This window comes from Streptopelia decaocto (assembly GCF_964273445.1).
Source record: "Streptopelia decaocto genome assembly, chromosome: Z".
NCBI lineage: Eukaryota > Metazoa > Chordata > Aves > Columbiformes > Columbidae > Streptopelia > Streptopelia decaocto.
The window spans coordinates 81,649,912-81,672,837 of NC_138657.1; the positions used below are offsets into that span (position 1 = coordinate 81,649,912).

At 49.4% G+C, this 22,926-nt stretch overlaps 1 protein-coding gene across 2 annotated transcripts in view; it reads left to right on the forward strand.

Annotated features, from left to right (window-relative positions):
- The window catches only part of WDR7 (WD repeat domain 7), a 61,717-nt gene extending 39,423 nt beyond the window's left edge, over positions 1-22,294 (forward strand). For both annotated transcript variants that reach the window (XM_082075248.1, XM_082075247.1), the window contains 9 exons: positions 353-574; positions 6,487-6,673; positions 9,963-10,080; positions 10,688-10,837; positions 11,461-11,543; positions 13,618-13,717; positions 18,963-19,067; positions 20,651-20,892; positions 20,981-22,294. In XM_082075248.1, coding sequence (XP_081931374.1) covers positions 353-574; positions 6,487-6,673; positions 9,963-10,080; positions 10,688-10,837; positions 11,461-11,543; positions 13,618-13,717; positions 18,963-19,067; positions 20,651-20,854 — 1,169 coding nt within the window. In that variant the 3' untranslated portion in view covers positions 20,855-20,892; positions 20,981-22,294. The remainder of the gene's footprint in view (positions 1-352; positions 575-6,486; positions 6,674-9,962; positions 10,081-10,687; positions 10,838-11,460; positions 11,544-13,617; positions 13,718-18,962; positions 19,068-20,650; positions 20,893-20,980) is intronic.
- The last annotated feature ends 632 nt before the right edge of the window (positions 22,295-22,926 follow it).

Below are 22,926 nucleotides of genomic sequence, written 5' to 3' on the forward strand. Positions count from 1 at the left end.
GAGGCAGACGTGCAGTGCAGGATTCTGTGGATCTAAAATATAAATGAGGCAGTTCTCTGGTGGCTCTCTTTTCCGGTGATATCCTGATGGTTTTTGGAGGGTGGGTTTCATTGGAGACAAGCCTGGAAATAGCTGGTGTTTAGACTTTTGTCATGCGCTGTAGGTTTTGAAAAGTAAAATGGAATCATCTTCACCAGCCAAAAATCCAGGTAAGGGCAGTAACGGTCCTGAAGATGTGATTTAAGTTAAATGGAAACCTCTCTTATTTTACTGGGAAACACAACGTTGTTTGCAATATTAATGGGAACCCCTGCTTTTGCTTTTTCCTCACGTTTCTTCCTTTTCGTGGCAGGTTGTCTGTCCGGCCTCCCCCAGATGAAGAAGATGTCGACGTCGTACGAGGAGCGGCGCAAGCAGGCGACGGCCATCGTCCTGCTGGGCGTGATCGGCGCCGAGTTCGGGGCCGAGATCGAGCCGCCCAAGCTGCTCACGCGGCCGCGGAGCTCCAGCCAGATTCCCGAGGGCTTCGGCCTGACCAGCGGCGGCTCCAATTACTCCCTGGCGAGGCACACGTGTGAGTAGCCCCGGGGCTCGGGCAGGGTGGGACGCGTCTGCCCTGGGCTCCCCTGCACGCTCAGCACGTGCGGCTCCTGCTCCCGGTGGAGTCGTTCCCGCAGGGCTGAGCGCTGCCCAGGTCACGGATTCGCACACAGAGCTTTCGGGATGCGGAGCTGTAGAAAACCGTACTGACAATAAGGGTGCAGGGAAGTGTGCAGGCTGTCTGATGGAAAATCAGAGCCAGGTGCATTTAGGTCTCTTCCAACCAAAATGATTCTATTCTAAATTCAGTTCTTCAAGCAAGAAAAAGCAACATTCTTAGTGCACGCTCAGACTTACATTGGTATGTTAAAACTTGGAGACCCCACGGTAAAATGGGTGCAGTTGTTCTGTGTGCCAGTGACCGCTTAACAGTTGGTAGGTGCAGCCTGGCCATAGCATGGCAGCCATGGTGGGACTCAGCAGCACTCGAATAAGTTACCGGTTGTCAAAATGAATTCCTTCATTTACACTGTTAACACACGCAGAGTTTTTGCTGTAAAAATTGCGCCTGTGGTTTCTTACTGTAATTAAGAAAATAATAATCGTGACCCTTTTTGAGAGGGTGGAATTCTCTAGAAATCCCCGTGGTGACCTCGCCTGCCATCCTGCGTTAATCTCTGTTGACCTTACAAATAGTTCATGAGATATTTAATTATAAAACGCCACCCGAAGAATTTCTCATTACAGATGCACCACATCACACTTAAACTGCAGCTAATGCTGTGTTTATAAAGTTAATGGGCTGATAAATCTGAACGACTGTTCTGTCCTGAATATGAAAATACTTGATTCTGTTGTTAATGCAGTATATTTTTCAAAGCATCTGCCATCAGTATAGTTATTAATGGTAAGTGTTTTGCCCTTTAACTCAGTCAGTGTCAAACACGACAGCATGTTCATGGTACTGAGTTACTGATACTGTTTTTCAGGCTACACGTGCATAACCTCCTCGCAAAGCGCGTTGTGGGGTTTCAGGTCGCACGGTCCGTGGCAGCGGCTCCAGGTCCGCGGGTTAATGAACAGCCGGGTTGGGTTCCGAACGCGGACTTGTGGTGCCATTTGTCACTCTTTGATTATGATGTCCCAAATTGCTAGCGGCTGACCTTCCTGCCTGCTGGCAGGAGGGCGAGCAGCTGAAATTCCCGCACAGAAATAAATATACCTGTCTGTGTAATTGTGAGGTTGCTGCTGTTCAGATACTTTCCCCATCGCTGAGCCGTGTCTGTAAGACGTGACACCTTTCTTGAGCCAAGAAAGGCTGGAGGGGGATCCTCGCGGTCCCTTAGACCTGGGATCCCGTGATCCTGTTGCTGCTGGAGCTGTGTCTGTATGTTAGAGAGGTTGCGCTGTGGCTTTGCAGTCCATTTTTACACATACGCAGGCACACAAAGCATACGCAAGCACAGAATGATGTGGGGTGTAAAGTCAGGTATTTCATGCCTTCTGTTAAACTGGGGTTTCCAGCATTACAGTATCCCAAATATATTTCATCTGAAAATAGAATTTAACATGGGGTAGACCTGAGATTCTTGATGAATGTGGGATTTGACTCCATCAGCTGCCTTGAAACCCCTTCTAAGTGTCTTTAGGTGCATTAGTTGTGTGCTGCGACAAGCGCTGCGAGGAGGAGGAGGAGGAAGGCGGCTGCTGCTGGTCATGCGTGCCCATGGGCAGCAGTCAGCACGGCCCAGTGCTCACAGCAGCGATGAGCCAGCTGAGCACCGGAGCAGCCGCCGGCTCCGTAACTGAATTCGGACAAAACCAACGCCACGACAGCGCGGTGACAGCGCGTAGCTGGTGTGACCGCTCCGGGAGGCCGCGAGCAGAGCGAGCCGCTCGCCGCGCTGGGTCACATCGCTGCCGCAGAGACCTGCCCAGGTCTGCTGGATCCCGTGCTGCGGTGACAGCGCGTAGCTGGTGTGACCGCTCCGGGAGGCCGCGAGCAGAGCGAGCCGCTCGCCGCGCTGGGTCACATCGCTGCCGCAGAGACCTGCCCAGGTCCGCTGGATCCCGTGCTGCGGTGACAGCGCGTAGCTGGTGTGACCGCTCCGGGAGGCCGCGAGCAGAGCGAGCTGCTCGTCGGGCTGGCTTCACATCGCTGCTGTTGGATCAGCGTTTGTCAGCATGCTGGGAAATTCAGGACACCAGTTTAGATACATACATCCCTTGTTAACTTCACATTTCTTTGTTTTATAAGCATTTGCATTCATCTTTGTGAAACATCATAACGTGAGAGCACGGAATCAACCCAAACATGTGTGACAAGTATCAAATCTGAGATAACAGGTCACAGCTGCTTGGAATAAATTGCTATGGAGAACAATGGTAAAATTATAGAGCAGGTGAAGTTGTGACCCTGACTCCTTCAAGTTATTGTGGTGACTTGGCTTATTTCGTGGATATTGTGCACCTTCCACTGTCGTGTAGGTCACGAGTTGGCCCAACTGCTTGAGGAGATTCGTTACAATTATGGGCAACAGGAGAAAACTTCCAAGATTAACATAGAGTGTGGTCAGTACTGGGATGGAAAAAACAGCTACTTCCTATGAAATGATCACTTCTATGGAAATAGCTTTCCTTAGAAAACATTACATAATTTAGATTAAAATAAATAGCGTGGTTTAATGGAATTATGCAATTAACAGGAATGAAAATACAAAGTTTAATGCACAGTTATGACCTGAGTCATATTGGCTTTCTCCTTCATGCTAGATTGTAAACAAATTTTGGATTAAAATAATGGTAGTGTACTCTTTCTATAGCTCTGTAATGTAATTTCAGAGTTGGAGGAAGACGGCATTGAAGGCAGCATAGTTGGGCTCTCTCCATAAATTGAAACAAGTCTGATCTAAACCTCATTTAGTGTCTTGGAACAGAATTGATCTTGCTTTCACATTTGATTCCCCCACTGCAGGTTTGGAGAGGAAGAGAAATGGCACTGGTAGGTGGGTTTAACTAGGCCGGGGTTAGACCAAAAAGGCTGGGAAACCAGCTCTTAGAAAGATTTTCTGCTTTTTCCTCTGTCTCCTTCCTCCTGAAGGATGCCAAGTCTTCCAGAACCATACCCGATGCAGGGGCAGCGTTTGGCCCCCCACGGATATTCTCCACTGGAAAAGCACTGTGTGCTATGGTGTTTAACAGAAGCGCTGGCAATTCACTGCACCCACATTGAGCATTCTGACCTATTAAACCTCTCGTTACGTTTCCAGAAGTGACGTGCATCGTTAACATGGAGGGAGTGTTCCCCTGCAGATTAAACGACATTTCTGAGGTTTCTTACTTTGAATAGGATACGATCTCACTGCTGTTGTGCCTGATGGCTGCTTTGCTGCTTAATACACTCTGAGGCCGTACTTTTGAAAGTGAGTTCACACGTTGTTCGTGTCGATGCTGGAACGGGCTGAGCTGCAGGCGTTGGGTCTGTCACCAGGACGACGTTTAAATGGCTCGAAGAGACCAGAGTGAAGGGAAGTTCACTTCATACCATTTTGACACTGAGATTTTTAAAGGCCAACATGAACATGAATTCTGTAAACACATCTACTAAATGGGGCATTGAGTGTGACTGAAAAGAAATCATTTCATCATGAAGTCTTTAGAACAAATTCTGCAATAATGCAACTATTTATTTTTAATGTAGGCCTAAGGATGTCCCTGCTTTGATACCTGTCTGAAAGATGAGAGAAGGTACGCAATCAAAATCCACTCACAGCAGGGAGGGCCGAAGGGATGTGGATTTTAACCCACTCTCCACATTTATATTTCTGTATTTTTCTTGGCATGTCACACAGATATTGTCAAAGCAGGAAAATATCCCTCCGAAGGGGTGACAATTTGGTTTAATCGAGAGGGCGGGCTGGAAATGAGAGCAGCCCTTCTGCACCTCGTACAAAACCAGAACGAGATGCAAAGGAAGCTAACTCATATTCCCGAGGCCATCATTTGTATTTAGCTGGAACTGGATCCTGTGGCTCATTGTGAGGCCCGAGTCGGAGTTACCAGTGTCTCCTTCGTGCCTGTGCTATTGATTTGCCTCAGCAAATTATGTAATTTTTTCAATCTCTGGGCAAATCGGGGATAACAATGCTGACTGATGTAATGTGGTCACAGCTCTGGAGACTCAGCAAGGAAAGGCATCGTGGAAACCCAGGGGCTGCATGCATCGGAAATAACTGGTGAGCTTTAGGATTCATGTCACGTCTTCATTAATGAAGGTGCCATAAGGAGCAAAGACTCAAACCTCGATGTGTTCAGCAAACCCCTGGAAAAGCAGGCAGGTGTTTAACTGCACCATGTTTGCTGCATGTAGAGCTTTGTTATATAGGTATTTCATCTCCTGAGCTGCATTTCTGCTGAGTTACTGCTTGAAGTGACTCCATCTTGTAAGTCGCAGCCTAATTTTTAAAGAAGGGCGCTTTATTCTGTTCTGTATAATATTCTGTCACTGGGTTTCCTAATGGCTGTCGTTAGCAGAAGGCGCGTGTAGATCAGCACAGCTCCGTTTTCACTGGGGCGGATCTCTTGGTTTAAGGGTGTTGTGTGGATTTCCAGCAGTTCAGCCAGGCGCTGGCCCTGCTCGGGTGCCGCACCGCACCGGTGGCACCGCGCCGGTGACGCTGTCCTGCTCGCCCCGGTGCCCCCGGCAGAGCCGCTCCGGGCTAATTACCTCTTTACTGCGCCGACTCTAATGTGACATGTTTATTGCCTTAACTAACAACTCATTAGCTTAGTTGATGTTTTTGTCAATATTAATTCGTTCATTTAAGCCAAGTCAAAGCTTAAACAAAGATGTGGAGGCTGAGGAGCGGGCGGCAGAGGGACGTGGGCTCGTCCCTCCTGTCCTGAGCTGCGTTTGCAGCGGGAGTGATGCCCGGAGATCCCTGGGACAAGGGGCGGATTTCTCTGCCCTCACGTTTGAGTCAGCACGATTTCCAAAAAGATACTGATGTTTGAGACACGAAATACACGTAAATCAGAGCTTCGTGGCCTGGTGTCCGCTTCAAGAAGGATCTTTCCGTTCTTTTGTTAGACGTGTGGGGCTGGTGGGACTGGACTGGACTGGACTGGACTGGAGAAGTGTCTGTTGGCTTTGCTGAGCGTCACACCACAGGTGGTTTATTTAATACACAAAACGAGCAGCTCAGAGCCTGGTTCTGAAAGCTGGAGAAGAACCTGTTACCAGGCTGTCTTTGCCACCATAGCGAGCTGAATGAGCGTTATGAAGAGGTAACAAATGATTATGTAGGGATTATGATAAATTATCTGGGAGCGTTGCTTGGTTTAGCCCTCCTTTGCGTTTATAGATATGAAATTACAAAAAAAAATAGTCTCCTAAATGAAATGATTAATCACATTCCTTCAGTGCATGCAGCACATGTGGAAGGGAGCCGTTGTTCTGGTGGAGTTTTGGTGAGTTCGGTGCCTGGTTTTCACCGCGTCTCAGCTGAGCAGATCCAGCAGGAGCTGAGATACCAACTAAAAAGCCTGTAATCTCACCATGGTTTATTTTAACTAGTATTTTCTCAAGTTTAATCTTTTAAGCTTGATTTTATTAGAAATTCTTTCAAAATTATTTGGTTTTTTCTGAATGTTTCTGCTAACATTACAGATTTTCAGGATTTTCTCAGTAAGCGTCTGTCGAAGGGAGGACTTTGTTTCTGTGTTGATTTATTCTGTCTTTTGCAGGCAACAGTAGGTATGTAAACTTTGTGTATTTTTCCCAAAACTGCATCTGGTACTATTTATTTTGTATTGCCAACACTAGGTTTCAGGCTCGGGGCAGCCAGCATCGCCGCGGTGCGTTGGTTGGGCGCCCGCGGTTGCCGTTGCGGGGCCGCGTGAGCAGAGGGTGCCGGCGTGGCGCTGAGCGGTTCTCTCCCTCCGCAGGCAAGGCGCTGACGTTCCTGCTGCTGCAGCCGCCCAGCGCCAAGCTGCCGGCGCACAGCACGGTGCGCAGGACCGCCATCGACCTCATCGGCCGCGGCTTCACCGTCTGGGAGCCCTACATGGACGTGTCGGCCGTGCTCATGGGGCTGCTGGAGCTCTGCGCCGACGCCGAGAAGCAGCTGGCCAAGTAGGTGTCGGGTGCTCGCCCCCAAACCAGCCCCGCGGCTGCGGGTGGGATCCTGCCCCGGGTGGGATGTGGAGTGGCTCCGGTTTCCAGTGGGGCCTTTCAACTCACCATTTCCAGCGAGGAAAGGAGAGGGTCTGGCCACGCCGGTGATACCGCGCCGCTGGCACCCCCTGACGCCGCGTCCCCCCCTCTGCGCCGGGGGTACGTGGCGCTCGGCTTCCCGTCGTAGTGCCAGTTATTCTGAGAAGCGAGTTAAACGTTTTCTATCTAAAATCCATCAGTGTGTCCCGCAGGCTGCGCTGGGTGAAGGCGTCCCTGCCCACGGCAGGGCTTGGACGGGGTGACCTCCAAAGGCCCCTTCCAAAACACCCTGTGATTCTATACGATGTTGTACCCTTTCTCTGTTGTCAAACAGTCTTTTCAGAAGGTATTTCCACCAGCGTGTCTGAATACATGGATTCTTTTTCCCCCCGGTTTTACAAGCTCAAGCTCTTAGGATGTGAATTGTTTTGGAAAGTGCCCTTTGAAAAGGTGGTTGTTTTCTCAACAGCGTCGCTGTTCATAGCACCAAGGTAACCTGTAGACCTAAGGATTGCTCAGACATGATAAACTCAGCAGAGCACAGCCTGTCTCTGGGGTCAGAGAACAGCTTAGTAAGGTGTCCTGAATCAAGATTTATATGGTATGCTGCCTTGTACCTCCGTTCTAACCTCTTTGAAATAAAATCTTCTTTCAATTAGGGATTTGTAATTGGGGTTGGAGGAAGGAGCAGATTTCATAAGGAAGTCTGACACTTTGACGTAAAATACACGGAAAAAATGGAATACTTTTTTTTGGTGCGTGGAACTCTAAGTGTGTATTTGTTTAGTTTCTTAGAAATTACTATTATTGTACAACTTTTAGTTATATGTACACAAACATGTAGGCAAATTTTTACACTTGATAATGCAATGTGCTATCAATCGTGCCAGCAGATTATTATGGTTAAATCCAATAATTATGGCTAAATGCTTCAGTGAGGTCATTACGGTGCCTTTGCAATAGAGGTAAAATCCTGTCTCTTAATGCATTTGGTGTTACGATAATGGGATTCTTGACTATTATTGTTTGGGGTTTTTTTAATGTGTGCAACCTGGCAGGACACGAGCAGCGTTTTTGTGGAGCATCCATGAGTTTTGGTGTGAGGCCCGAATGTCACCCGTTTGTAGGAGCCGGATGAAGGTGGTTGTTTGCGTGGACTTGAGTGGGTTTTGGGGTGCGCGGGAGCAGCCGCGCTGTTTCCCTCCCGCGGTGCCGGCCCGGCTGTCACGGCTCAGCGCGGCTCGTCCGCGTCAGCGCGCGGCCTCCAGGAGCCCAGCGCCATTTCCATCCTGAGAAATGGCACAAGGAGCGAGAAAGGGTTTGCTTATTAATCCATAACGAGATGTAGATTGAAAGCGGCCCGTTGGGCGCCGCTGCGGCGCGGGGGGGTTCAGCGTGTCCCCCGCACACAAACACCTGCCCCCCGCTCCCCTCCTGCTGGGGGTGCGGTAGGAAAGAGCTTTATGTCAAGCTGCTGCTTTTTCAAACAAAAAATCACGTTTATTGACCAAAAAACCAGCCATGGTTTTCTTTTTCCCTTCTGAATTAACTAGATATCTGAGGTGTTTCCCAAAGCTCAGTATGTATAAGCGCTCCCTGCCCCGGTTCACCCTGGTGCCCCCAGCACAGTGGAGCCCCTCGGTTCAGAGGGGTTTTCTAGCTTTTATTGGACTTGCATTTCTTGGCACGATGACAATAGGGATCATTGCTGTCTGTTGTTTTGCTCATTGAATTACAAGCTATAGTTTGATATAGATTATGATATAATATACCCAAATTAGCAAATTGCATTCTGATTGATCTACATGTTTATATATGTGTGTACTGAAATAGGCTAAATCTCTTTAGTTTTGTGTTTAGTGGAAAACTTTACTTTTATATAGGGACATCTGGTTGTGATAAATTGCGCTACACATATAACCAAGTTATCTATTAAGAGAATGTATATTTAGTTGAAGATATGATCTGAACAGTGTATGGGTTCCCAAACCCTCCAGCTGTGGGGACTGGGGCCTGGGGAAGGTGGGGCGCGTCTCGGAAGGGAGGGTGCCCAGAAGAAGAGCAGCTCTGGGATGTTAATGCTGCAAGGTGAATGAGCAGATTAGCTCCAGTGTTTTTGGAGCTGGGACCGATGAACCGGTCTGTTCCTGGCCGCCCCGGGTCCTGCAGGTCTGGCGCTCAGCTGGGCCCTGTGCCGAGACCAGATGGAAACGGTGACGGCGCCTCGTTGGCTTGGAGCAGACGATGTGTGTTGTGATCGAAATCACCCCAAAGATGTGGCAATGTCTCCTTTCCCTCATTTCTTTTCAGAGCAGGTTGTGTCTGACTCTGTTCTCAGCGCAAATGAATCTGATAAACCAGGGTTACCTATTTATAATAGAAGCACATAGAGATGCCAGAGATAGAAGCGCAGAATGATTCTGCTCTTCTCCACGACTGTGCTTTTCTTTTGCGAGCTTTGCCTGCTACGTAGCTTGCTTGCAGCCTCCTGCTTTAACAGAGTCTTGAGGAGCCTCTGAGGCTTTGGAGCGAAGAGCTTTGCTGTTGTGAACACTTTGCGTTCACAGGCGCTGGTGCTGTGAGCAGCTCCCTTACAGCTCGTGGGGCCGCCAGTTAGTGGTTCAAACTCAGCGTTAGAGATTCTAACGAGCACGTGGCTGATGTCGGTGTTTGGGCGGCACAGGGCACGGCTCTGTCACCTGGTGCCGCTGCCGCCGGCTCACGCAGGAGAGCGAATCAGCCCACGTGGGTCCGGTGGTGGCAGTTCTGCCGGCAGCTCTTCTCCCCAGTGACCGGTGCCGAGCTCAGTTCAGGACAATTACCATGAGCAGGGGATGTTTGCAGCCTGTGCTTAAAACATTGTGAAAGAAGAAACTGTAAATTCTCGGGAAGACGTTCCGCGTTTGCCTTGTCCTCAGTTGGGTTATACGTATTCAGCACATACAGATAATTTGTTAACAAGGCCTTTCTAACACTTTAGACAGATGCGCATACTGTTTTCAATCTTCATGGTTGATTATTCGATTTTGTATTTGATGATAGAACACCCTGACTCCTAATCACCGCTCATTGTTGGAAGTCCATTATATTCTAACTGTTTGAGTGCTCCCGTTGACCTTGAACTGACATTATAAGCTGTTTCTAATCTTTTCACTCCATATTTCTAATGCTCCTTTTCTCTCTGCCGCTTTGTCCGGCGCCCGTTTAGCATCACAATGGGGCTGCCCCTGAGCCCGGCGGCCGACTCGGCGCGCTCGGCGCGGCACGCGCTGTCGCTCATCGCCACGGCCCGCCCGCCCGCCTTCATCACCACCATCGCCAAGGAGGTGGGTGACCCGGGACCCGCGCCCCCTCCCGCCCCTCCCGGAAAGCGGGACGTTCGTGTTCCTGCAGGTGGCCGAATCACCCAGCATTTGAGATGTATTTAGCAGTCCCATGACTTGTGTCTGGCTTAATCATTGGACGCTGATTATAGAAACTTCCAATAGGGTGTGTAAGATCCTGCTTTTTCTGGGCGATGCAGACAGGACCACGTTAAATATGAGTTAAAATGGAGTGGGGCAGAGCCCCGGGGGTTGGTGTGGGCTGGGCACAGTCTGGCTGAGCCTGAGCCCAGGTCCAGCCTTGGGCTGAGCCAAAGCGATAGGGTGGGCAATGTTCAGCCAAGAAAAGCCTGTTATGAAGCAGCCATCTAATACCTAAGGGAAGATGTACAAGCATGCGGAAAGATGTCGTCAAGACCCAGACATTCCCTTACCTTGGCCTTTAGTTTTGTGAGACTCAGAATGATATAAAGCAAGTAAGGCCTAGCTTGCAAACTCTGCCAAGGGTAACCATTAGTGGCTCCGCTGATGATGAGGGACAATCCCCAGATGTCCAGGTGAAGCAGAGCATCCTGCACGGTGCAGACCTGACCGTGAGCGCTGTCCGCAGGTGCACAGACACACGGCCCTGGCCGCCAACACGCAGTCCCAGCAGAACATCCACACCACCACCCTGGCGCGGGCGAAGGGGGAGATCCTCCGGGTCATCGAGATCCTCATCGAGAAGATGCCGACCGACGTGGTGGACCTGCTGGTGGAGGTGAGGCTGCGCTGCCGGCCCTGCTGGGCCTTCGCTGGCTTCTGGAGTTCCCTTTTGTGTGGACCGCAAACCTTGCTGTGCACAAGGAGGGTTTGTTTTATACTGCCCAGCTCATTTTTGAACTCTAAATGCTAAAATTGCATTTAAATGGCATTAAATTGCATTGTTGGGGCAAAACCCCAAGCAAGAGGACTTGCTGGAGGTCGGGGGTGCTTGTGTCACTGGGGATCCTGCGCGTGGTTGATCTGGCACATTCATTGGTGCTGATGGATGCTGTTGAGGAGTGGTACAAATGATGTAACAGATTTGTAATGTTGATACTGATGCCCAGAGGCCTTTTTCAAACCAGAGCTGCTTATAGAGCTCCGTCACTGATGTTTACTGCTGATTTGTTGGTTTATAACTGTTCATGGGTGCTCTGAATGGTTCCGGTTACCAGTAACATCGCTGGTGTAAACTCTTACGTGCAAGACAGTTCTCATTTGTTTTATCTCAATTATATTTGAAAGTTGGATATCAAAGATGCAGTCAGGCATGGAAATGCTCTATTTTTGCCAGTTAGAACTTGTCTTATGAAACATAAAATCCCATATATCAAATGACTTTAACTTTTTGTTTCCAAGGTGATGGATATCATCATGTATTGCCTGGAAGGGTCTTTGGTGAAGAAGAAGGGTCTTCAGGAATGCTTTCCAGCCATCTGCAGGTGAGACAACTGTGAGGAAGGCCGCTGGGCCACCAGCAGGATGTGTTTCATTCTCAAGCGCGCAACAGTCTCTTAGACGATGCTTTCCCCTGCAAAGCGTACGAGCGCTGCTGGTTGTGTGGAGCTGCCCCGCACATCCCGACCCGTGGAAACGGCTCAGGCAGCGTTCAAAATCCTCCGTTTGTGGTGAGAGGCAGCTCGGGAAGGTAACAAACAGGAATTTGCCCAGAATCTTGGGGCCGGGGAGCGCGGTGCCGCCTGGTGCTGGTGCTGCCGGTGACCCGGTGGCTCACCGGGCGCCCAAAGGCACGAGTGGCCCCGGAGCCACTGTCCCTTGCTGACCCGCAGGGGGATTTCAGCATCAGCCCTTGTCTTTGTCCTGGGCTCGTTCTGCCGCCCTCTGAAAACGGGACTTCAAGTAGTAAAATGTGATTTATAAAATGGGAACACTTACAGTATCTTTAGACCGTGATAAATATCCCAGTTATACTATTAAAGTTGTACAACCAATAAATTACAATAATCATCTGTCAACTGTTACCTTTTAATTTAATAAGCTATTAAAATATTTAATAGTTTCAAAAAAAGAAGAATGATCTTGTTGACAGGTAGTCCACTGATAGAGGTAATCTTCCTTCTTCCCGGTACTTTAAAAGGCTTACCTTAAAAGAGAAATGCGAGGCTAAGTGGGAATTAATGCAAAAATCTCCTTATTCCTGTTGTATTTTTATAGTGAAACCTTCTCTTAAAATTTTGTTAGATTACTAGTAATATTTCCTATTCTACATAGTTATAGCCATTGTAAAAATGATACAGCACCCCACCAATGTGCTCCTTCAGCCCAATGGAAATTTTCATTGGATTTCAGCGAACAGTTGAGTCTCTGGAGAGATTCCAAGTGGAAGCACTTTGCCATAATGCCGATGGTAACTCTTTGAATAGCCCAGCGCTGTCTCTGCCGGGCTGAGGTTGGCTGTTCCCAGGGTTTGGAGGGTGAAGCTGGAGGGATCGGGTCCGTCAGCTCTTGTGGTGACGCTCGGGGCGCCCAGCGCCTCACTGCGTGGAAAGGCAAAATAATGAGATGTGAAATAATCCTCAAGCGTGTCAGAAGTGTAATCCACAACCCCTCTGGCTATTGCAAGATACTGAAATTTGAAACTAAGATTTAATTAAGCCATGATGTTAATCAACGGGCTCTTTGTAATGAACGTTTAACATAAAGAATGAGGCTAAAGAGCTGACAACTGGATGTCAGTTTAAGGAGTAATTAATTTTTTTAGAAAATGGAACCCAAAACCAGCTGTTTCCTTTAAGCTTTTTTCCCCGAACCCTCTGTTGTTGTGTGGTCTGGTGGATCCTTCCTTCCAAGAGCAATCCGGAGCCAGCGCCGTGTCCCGCCGGGCGTCGGAAGGCAGTGAGGAGCGAGGGGTGCTGTTTGCTGACCTCCTGCAGGACCTGCTGCTCTCCTTTACTTGGACTCTCCTGTGTTTCACGGTGTAGAAATCCCTTGGATTTTGCTGTTGTTGGAGTTCAAACTGGTGCCTGAATGTTAAGGACTATCACATACTTCCCAGTTCCTTTTCACCTGCAGGATGTTATTAGATAAGGGAGTGCTGGGTAAATTTTCATTTTGCGCCCCCCCATGCCAAACAAGCATGTATGAGGTTGCATATTTTTCCCTATGCTTTCTCTCTTTCTTTCTCATTTGATTTTCAAGGAAAGGTGCTTTGCAGTCATTCAGGGTGTCAGGATTGCCTGGTTTAACGTTTGCCATCCAGCATTGTTGTGTTCCCCGTCCACAGGACAGGCACGGGGACACGGGGGGACCCGGCGGTCATTGCGTCATTCCCAGACTCATCGGAAGAGTTCAGCACTGTGTAATAGAAATAAATAAATGTGACGTGATTCTGCAGAATGTATCAAACATCAGCTGGCTTTGCTGGATGCCGCGTATGGAAACTGGCAGCGGATGGATTTTTCAATCAAACTCCGCTCCAGCACTAATGACGCGATGGCGTTGCAGATGGATGCGAACACCCAGGTCTCACCTGTCACTCGCTCTCATCCCACGCAGGTTCTACATGGTGAGCTACTACGAGCGCAGCCACCGGATCGCGGTGGGAGCGCGGCACGGCTCCGTGGCGCTCTACGACATCCGCACCGGCAAGTGCCAGGTAAAGCAGCCGCGACGCCGGGGCAGCGCCGCGGGGCTCCACGGTTCGGTACAGAGCCCTCCTGTCCTCATTCCCAGGGTGGGCTGGTGACCAACACCTGCGGTTGGGTGAAGCCCTGCTCTGAAACACACGATTTGTAGAAGTTAGTGGTTGTAGCAGTGCACTTACCTAACAGAAAATCCACAGGCAGTTTGGGCTTTTTCCTAAAACTCTTCCCTACAAGATGCCACGATGCTTATGTTTGAGGTACTTACGCTTTTCTGACGTTAAATAAGATACACGTTTTCTTACGGGTCACCAGTGCCCTAGGAGAACATATACTTACAGGTAATGTTGAAACGAGCACCTGGAGTTAAAAATGTTTACACGACAAAGTATTTGCCCTATCTCTTCAGAAAAGTTCTCTGGTAATATTCTTTACTCCTTGTACTACATGATCAGCTCCGTGAATTTCACTGGTCTTTATGTGAAGCTCGGATACAATATCTGTGTTTTGGATCAGCCTTATTGTGTTGTGTGTGTAGCTGTACATTTTAGTTGTGTCTAAGAGGCGCTACCGTTAGTCCTCACCAGCTCTGTGCGTTGGAGGGCAGGTGGCGTTTCGTGCTGCGGATCCGCAGAACTTGGCCGGCAGAACCGCCCGCTGGGGTGAGCACGGCTCTGCCCAAATTCTGGGCTTTCCTTCCCAAAGCTGGTACCTGACACCATTGAATGGCATGTTCTGGCAGATTTTGCTTAGACAGATGTCCTCTGCAAGCTAAAATGGCCAGATTTCTTTTATCAATAGCTATATAATGCAGGCAAGTAGGAAGTATGGGCTGCTCTGTCTTGTTTGAGCTTTAGTCACTTGGATCGTGATTTATTAATGAACTATAAAAACTGCTGAATATGGATATACACTTTGGGGCTCCTGCAATAATTAGGGCAGGCTCCTTTGCACGTCTTATTATTCATAAGATCTAAAAATTAGGAGCGTGCCGGGTACATGACTATTAGGGGGCAACGCCATCTATTGGATACAGGTTTCTTGTTCCAAATCTGATCTTCTAAGTTCTATTTCTCACAGCGGCAGATTTCAGGCTGCTCAGAAGACGTGAAATAACTCAGGATTGTGTAGAAGAAAGTTTTGAAATGGGAGAAAGCTGACCATTTTTAATGTGCTTTTGTTCAGAAGTTAGAGCCTTTCACCATGGTTATCAAAATGCATGAGTTGCCCTGGTACGTTTGGGTCGAGCGTGAGTTGGGACACGGATCTCTCCCCACACCGCTGTGGTTCTGGCTGTTGGAGTCTCACCGCGCTGGAGGTGGCTGAGGAAAACAGCAGAAATGCTAAAGGAAGAGGCTGCTTTTGTTTGGGGATGGTGGCGTTGAATAATTCATGGCAATCCGATGTGGGACCTCACCCCGGCGCGTTACGGCGCCGTTCCACTGCGCTGAGGCTCACACGTTGGGTTTGGTCTCTCAGCCATGCTCTGAGCATGGTTGCTTGATTTCCACACTGCAGGTGACGCAGGGTGCTAGTGATCCGCTTGAACAAAAAACAGGGAGGCGTTTGAACTGCGTTGATAAGGAACAAAACCATTTTCTGTGTGGGGTTTTTTTCCTTCTGGCACATTCCTATGTTGCTTTCAAGAAAGGTGGTTGTATGTACGGCCTGGAAAATGACACCGAATGATTAATAGAATGATGGATGCCAGGGATCACCTTTCTTAACAAACCATAAATCAACATTTAGAGATGACAGGCTTTTTCCAGTAAAATTTACAGTATTAGTATCTCTTATTTAACAAGGTGTCAGTTATTAATACAGCCGGGAAGATGGTACCTGGCGCCCAAGTTCCGTGCGTTTGTGCCGTGCTCTTGGCCCGCGTTGTCGCGTTGTACGGATGTGCCTGTTAACACGCGCTTCTTCCTCGTGGTTTAAAAGAGAGGTTATTAACTGCAATGTGAATATTTACAATTGCTAGACCGTTCTACATTAAATCTCACTTTCAAGGAAATTTCTTATGTCATGGGTTTGGGATTTCAGTTAATTGTTAAAACTTTAAATCGGACTTAAAATTACAGCCTTTTTTAATTGTATTTTGAGAATTCCAAATACATTGTGGGGTTTTTTTTAACCTCATTTTTAGGGAGAGGTTAGGTGTTCTCTCTTTTTCCCTTTTCTATCAAATCATGTATTCAGTATTTTTTGGGCTGCTTTGTTTTTAGCTAATAGGTTACCAGGTGGTTTCAAATTCTTCACGTTATAATTTCCTATTAATTATCCATGTGTTGGAGGAGATTGTGGGGAGGAAGGCTCTGGAGCAGTTTGGGTTCACACTGACAGCGTTGGTATTATATTTGTGTAAACATTTCACTAGCATCAAGTTCATATGAAATGCACCTTTCTTTGGGGAGGAATTTTTGGTTTGGAAAAGCAAATGGTTTTGTTGCAATTTATTCTTTTGCCTGAAGAGGAAATGCAGCAGTTTTAAGCCGGATTCTGAAAATAGCTGGTAGTCGGTAGAAATCAGTCTTTAATCTTGCACATCACTTCTAGTTTTGCCAGGAAATAGACACGAATTATCATTTTAATCCTCCAGTGTCTCCGTGTGCATCTCAGAGGTCAAGACTGAGATCTCGACATGGGCAACACGACATAACAGAATTGGTGCAGGAAAGGGCCAGGTTTGGCGTTTAGACAATAACTTGCTGGTCCATGTGACCGTGGCAGATTTGCTGGGGTTTCTGTTTCGGGAGGATCGGGAAGGGCGGCGTGTGGCTGGGCCGCCCATGTTCTGGCTGCAGGTCGCTCACGCCATGCTCAGAAACGAAAACCCGGCACAAAACGCCTGCACCCTCGTTCTGTGCCTTAGTTCTATTTCAAAAATAAATTATCCTAAGAAAAGCGCTGAATAAAGCTAACAGCTTGAATAGAAAGGCTGCTCCGCGATTAGCCTAATGTATGTTTTTATGCTTTTTTTTCCTTTATGTGGGGGATCTCATCCCACTTTTATCCTGGCCAGCAGAAAGCTGGCTGTGTTTAAATAGACACATTGCTGGCGGCCTGTGGTGTTCCCGTTTGCGTCCGTTCTCGCTGCCCTTTCCGTGGTGCAGCTGGACACCGAGTGCGCTTCTCTCCGGGATCCCGGCGCTGCCCGCACCCGCAGGGCTTTGCGGAGGCCGGGGCGCCGTCCCCCCGGTGCCGCGTCCCTGCGCCGCGGAGGGCGAGCTCTGTCACCGCGCTGAAAGGGGAGGTTGCATCAAAAACTTCCATCCTCGCAACCTGTCGACCACAATTTGATGATGATTATTGATTATTTCGCAGCCTTTCACTCACTCTGGCACTGCGGCCAGCCTTGATATACAGATAGGGCTGCAGTCCGGCTAAAATAAGACTCCATCTTGATAATGGACTGAGATGAGATACTGTTATTTGATAAAGATAATTGATGTTTCGCGGTGAATTGGAAAGCAGTTGTGCGTGCGGCAGAGCTGTGGCCGCTCCATCTGCAAGTGTGGCCTTGGTTGACAAAGCCCCGCAGAAGCCGGGCACCGTCTGAGCCAGAAATAACGCACCCGCGCCCAAAAGCACCACTGGTAATTCTGCAGCCATGGGGAAGCTTCTGGAACAGGTGCGGAGCTCAGTGTGCCGGTGCACCCTGGACATCTCACGTCTTCTGCTTGGGATGCTCTTGGTCATTTGTTTCAGGTGAGCCGGCATCCTAAAATCCTTCTCTCTTTTGAAATATATACGTGGCATTTGAATTAGGCCAAACGCGGCTTGAAAAAGTTGAAACTTGTCAAGGGGAAATAAGGCATAGTGCGGGTGTAGATGTTCTTCCTTGTCCTGAAGTTTTAGCTCGTTAATTTACAGCAGGCTGTGTGCTGGTAGGGTGGCCCTGGCTTGGGATTGACTCAGGTCTCTCTCACTCGTTGCAAGTTCTCTTTGCCCACGTTCTTGTAGTCTTGTTCTAACCTTTGTAAGCTGTAGTGAAGCCCTAAGCGGTGGCGGCGAGCGGGGTTATCGGGGAGATAAACGTCAAATAATAAAGTCAGTAAAGTATTAGTATGTCTCAATAGGAGTGCATAGGTTATTTATCAGTTTAAAGTATGCGTTTCAGTTCGTTTCTGCAAACGGAATTGCCGCGGTGATGCAGCGTTTATTTCTTGGGTCACCTTTAGCGGTTGGGTGTGGAGTTCAGGGGACGCCGGGCTCAGGACGCGGGGGCTGCGCCGGCGCTGCCGCGGCTGCAGCCGCTCCCGCGCTCCACCACCCAGACTCCGGGATCTGCGCGTCCTTCCCATCGCGTGCTAACGGAGCCGCTTCGGAGCCGGAGAACTGGGGGCAGCAAGGCGAAAGCCATCCTACAGAAAGCACGTTTGGCCGCGTGTTCTCTGCCGGCTCGTTAGTGCTGCGGTTCATTAACGCAGTGTCCAGGAGCCCCAGCACCAAACGCCTGGGTGCAAGCAGAGTATTTGGAATGAGCAGCAATAATTTGGTTTTGTTAGGCTTACCCGCTGGCCTTGGAAACAGGAGATGAGCGTTGTGAAGCGCCTGTTTACGTAGTGCGCTGAAAAATAAATCTTGGCTTGAAAGGATTAGCATCAATTAGAGAAGCACTTCCTTTAAATAACAAAGCAGATTAATTCCCTTAAGGATTGTACTTATTAGAACACATTTTCAGTAGTAAAAAGAGCAACAAGTGTGCTAGTACTATTGATTTTTCTACCTTTGTATTACCAAAACATATTTTATTGACAAGTATTACTTGCTTGTTAAGTGCTAAAGAGTTTGATGGGTCCAAGCATGGGATCACCTAATTAATTGCCTTTTCAAACTTTCTTCCCATGTTGTGGTGATTACATTACGGGGGCAGGTTGGAGCTCACATGCCTTTTACATGATAAAGAAGAAATGAGTATATTAAGGGGTTCTTAGTCTATCGGGCCAGCTCTAGCTGCAGTTCCGAGCGGTCTCCATGTTCGGCCGTGCCGGCGATGGGCGCAGCGGGGCTGCTCTGCTGCCACAGCCGGGTGTTGCTGAGAGTATGTGCATGTACCTGACAAACCGCTTTGGTGTAAAAGCTGAGTTTGGCAGGAATTGTGTTCCTGTGACGATTTAATTCCGTTTTACTGACTAAGCAGCTATTAGAACTCTTAGGATGAGGGTTCTAGAAGTCCCCGCGCTCGTGTGTTGTGGTGACTGTGCTGTGCCGTGGCGGGGCCGCGTGGTGACCGCTCTGTTCCTGTTCCCTCCCCAGACCATCCACGGGCACAAGGGCCCCATCACGGCCGTGGCGTTCGCCCCCGACGGCCGCTACCTCGCCACCTACTCCAACTCGGACAGCCACCTCTGCTTCTGGCAGGTAAGGCGCGGCCTGGCCAGCCCCTGACCGCTGGGACGGGCTGCGCGCGAGGAGACGCCGGCAGCGGGGAACCCGAGGTGCAGACGCTGAGTCTGAACCAGTCAGGCCACCATTTTGTGAGCTATCTGGTGGTTTGTTTTCTTTAAAACGTGAGCGATCTTTTTCTTGGCAACCTCACGTCGGTACAAATGCTTTTTGTCAGCTGTAGGCTGCTGTCTGTATCCTCTAAGCAGGAGTTTTTTCTTCCTTCAAATGGCTTTAGACTTAATTTGTTATTTGGAAGCAACCGATGTGATCAAGCAACGTGCGCTATCGAAATCTTTGAGTCTTACAGTAATCAGAGTATAGAACACAACTCAGTTATACCCATAGGTACCAGATACGCTCTTTAACATGCTTCCCCAGTTTCTGTGTCATTCAGTATTTCTACAGGTGCCATAAAAAATTAGTAAATGATTACCCATCACTGTACTGTGCGCTTTCTGAGACGGTAAATGAGAAGAGCAGGAATCTTCATCCATCAGCTGTGTTTGTTCCATTTAAGTGCTCAGGGAGAATCTGGGAAGCAGTCAGACCAGATCTTTCACAATTGGCAGGAAAAAAGTCGGGCGTGACTTGTAAATCGTGATCTGCCGCGCTCCTCCAGGTGTGTAAACGTGCACGCTAAAGCGGCTTTTACATAAAGAGTTAAATATTCTTACACATTTAGCTTTAAAATGTGACCTCGTGCACTAGTGATTTTTCCCTTCTGTGTTCTATTTGGCACTATTATTAATGCAGGAAAATCAGTAGCATTAGTCATCTTAAAAGGGTTATTACTCAAGATGATTTAAATTGTGAAAATGTCAGTGGTGCTCGCACGCTCCCTGCTAGAGATGCCGTGATTTACACCCTCTGACACCGCGCGGCTGCCGACAAGAGCCGCGAAAAAGGAATGGCTTGTACTTTGTCCTGATGGGAATGCAGGACGTGGCAGCAGCCGCGGCGCCGGGAGCGGCCCCGCTCCGCCGAGGCTCCCGGGGCGCTGGAGCTGCGGGAGGGCAGGGTTTGTGTCTCCCGCTGGGGCACATCAGAGGATGCATGTGTCGAGTCGCGGAGCTGCACGGGGTGCAGCAGCGGTGCCGGGGCTGCTTCACAACGAGCCGGGCTCAGGAGATCCCTGCTCATCGGCCCTTCAGCCACCGGGCAAGGAGAAGCTCCCGCTGCTGGGCTTTCCTGTTCGTACCCACCACGACTGCTCTTTGTTCTGCACATCTAGTGTGTTTGTGATTCTGATAAATGCCAGTCTAGCGTAAATACAACCTCATTAATATTTCACAGTTTTTCCTGAAATTCTGAGCGCGTACGCTTATGCTCAGCATGCCTTTAAAAACTCCCCAAGCGGCGCAGTAAGGTGAGCGCACGGAGCCGGTCAGGGCTTCCCGTGTGCCTGGTTGTGCATCGTGGCCGTTACCCACCAACGGGGCATTAAACAGCACGGCTGGCCCAGCTCGAGCAAACGTCGATGGGCGCGGTTTGGGGCGGCGAGGGGACACTGGGGTCCGGGAGGCTCCGGGCGGGGGCTGACGGTGCTGTCCCTGCAGATGAACACGTCCCTCCTGGGGAGCATCGGCATGCTCAACTCCGCGCCCCAGCTCCGCTGCATCAAGACCTACCAGGTGCCGCCGGTGCAGCCGGCCTCGCCGGGCTCCCACAACGCGCTGCGCCTGGCGCGGCTCATCTGGACCTCCAACCGCAACGTCATCCTCATGGCGCACGACGGCAAGGAGCACCGCTTCATGGTCTAGGGGAACCCCTCATCATCCTCAAGGAGCACCGCTTCATGGTCTAGGGGAACCCCTCATCATCCTCAAGGAGCACTGCTTCATGGTCTAGGGGAACCCCTCATCATCCTCATGGAGCATGACGGCAAGGAGCACCGCTTCATGGTCTAGGGCCCCCTTGGTGCCGCGGCGCTCCTCGCCATGCCCGCGCTGACACCGGCGGTTCCCTTGCAGCGGGAGGGTGGGGATGGCGCTGGGGACAGCTCCTGCGCGGCACGGAGCAGCGGGACCGGTGTCACCGTGGCGGCATCCTTGGGATCACCCTGGCTGTGCCAGCGGCCGAATCCAGCCCCTCGCTGGATGCGGGTTCCGCCGCTGCCCTCCTAACCACACATTTCCTTGGACACTCGCAGAATCTCAGTGTTTACCAAACAGCTGGTGTTTACATGTACTGTCTGCAGTGAGCGCGGAAGCAGCGGGGCCGCGGAGCCTCGGGGTGCGCGGGGGCTCCGTGCCGGGGTTCTCACCCAAAGCTTCAGTTTCCGAGGACGGGAAGCGCTGCCGTGCCCAGTCACTGTTTGCTGTCGTCTGCAAGAAACAGTCCTCGTGTACATAACAAAAAATCTCTTGAAGGTGGAATAGCAAACTTGAAAAAAGGAGTATTTATATATAAGGGTGTTTTTCTTTACCAATGCAGGTATTTATTTAAAAAAAGAAAAAAATGATAAAAAGCATTTTCTTCCTGAAGCCGCCGCCGTTTGTGCCGGGCCGTGCGGGGCGGTGGGGAGCCTTCTGGCTGGAAAAACGGCGAGAGGTGAGTTATTGAGTGGGTGTATTGGTACGTGTTCTTCCTGTGCAACGGTAGCTGTCTGTGGTTCCCTCTTCTCACATATCTAATTCTGTGAAATATTTAATAGTGTGCAAGTGTGCTGCTTTATGCTCACAGGAAAGAAAAAAATCTATAAAATACTATTTTATTTAAACATATTGATGTATATGTTTGTATAGCTTTTTCTTTGCTGTTTTTGTCTGAAAAGCTCACCGAGGGCGGCTGTCTTTACATAATAGAGTGCAAATGGTACTTGTGGAATCCTCCCTTCCCCAGAAAGGAATAAATGAATTTTAAAAATGGCTTCTAAATATAAAAAACATGGATTTTTTTAGGTGTCTGTGTAGTACACTGTACATGGAGGTGAGATTGACAGTCCAGAGATACATATCTGCTTGCTGTTTAAAAATAATAAATCTATATATAGAAAAAGCAAGAAATGAAGACCATTAGGAATGTTTAACACAAACTGCCATCGAGTTTAATCTCTTCTCCGGCGGGAATGTGGTGTCTGGTGGAGAACTCTGTAGTAGAGTATCAGGGTCTTTTCTAAGTGAACTAACGCAACGTGCATGTCCATTGTGTTTATACAGATGTGTATGTAACCCTGCAGATTAAAAACAAATTAAAAAGAAGGTTAAGAGAGACCTTTAATCCGCGGACCGAGACGCTGTGGTGGTCAGTGCGGGGCTGGAGCGGTGCCGAGGTACCTGTACCGCGGCTGCCGCGGCCCGGGATCCTCTTGTACCCGCGGCCCGGGTACATCTTGTATGTGTACGGTACATCTTATATGTGTGTGTTCATTTTCCAAACGAAATGCAGCTGGGATCCCACACATGCTGCTTGGGGCGCGGAGTGGAACCAGGTCCGTTCCCCGCAGTCCTGGTGGGGGACACTGGTGTCCCTGTCCCCCCGTGTCCCCACCGTGTCCCTGTCCCGCCATGTCCGCACCGTGTCCCTGTCCCGCCCCACTGCTTGCACCCCGTTGAGCCCAGCCCAGCCAGGGCAGCTCTGCTGAGCCCAGCCCAGCACCGTGTTGTCACCCAGTGTCACCTTTAGTGTTCTATCGACTGCGTTTGGGCTTGTCCTTGTAGACGTGGAGACCTATGTGGCTTCATTGGCAGTTTACAAGCAAAAGGTGACATGATGAGGCACCCATGTGACAACGTTGTGATGACTGAAGTCCCCACATATGTGAATGGTTCACGTGTCGGCCTCTCCAGCAGCTTCTTGACAAATCCGCTCCCCATCCTCTCTGTGAATTAAA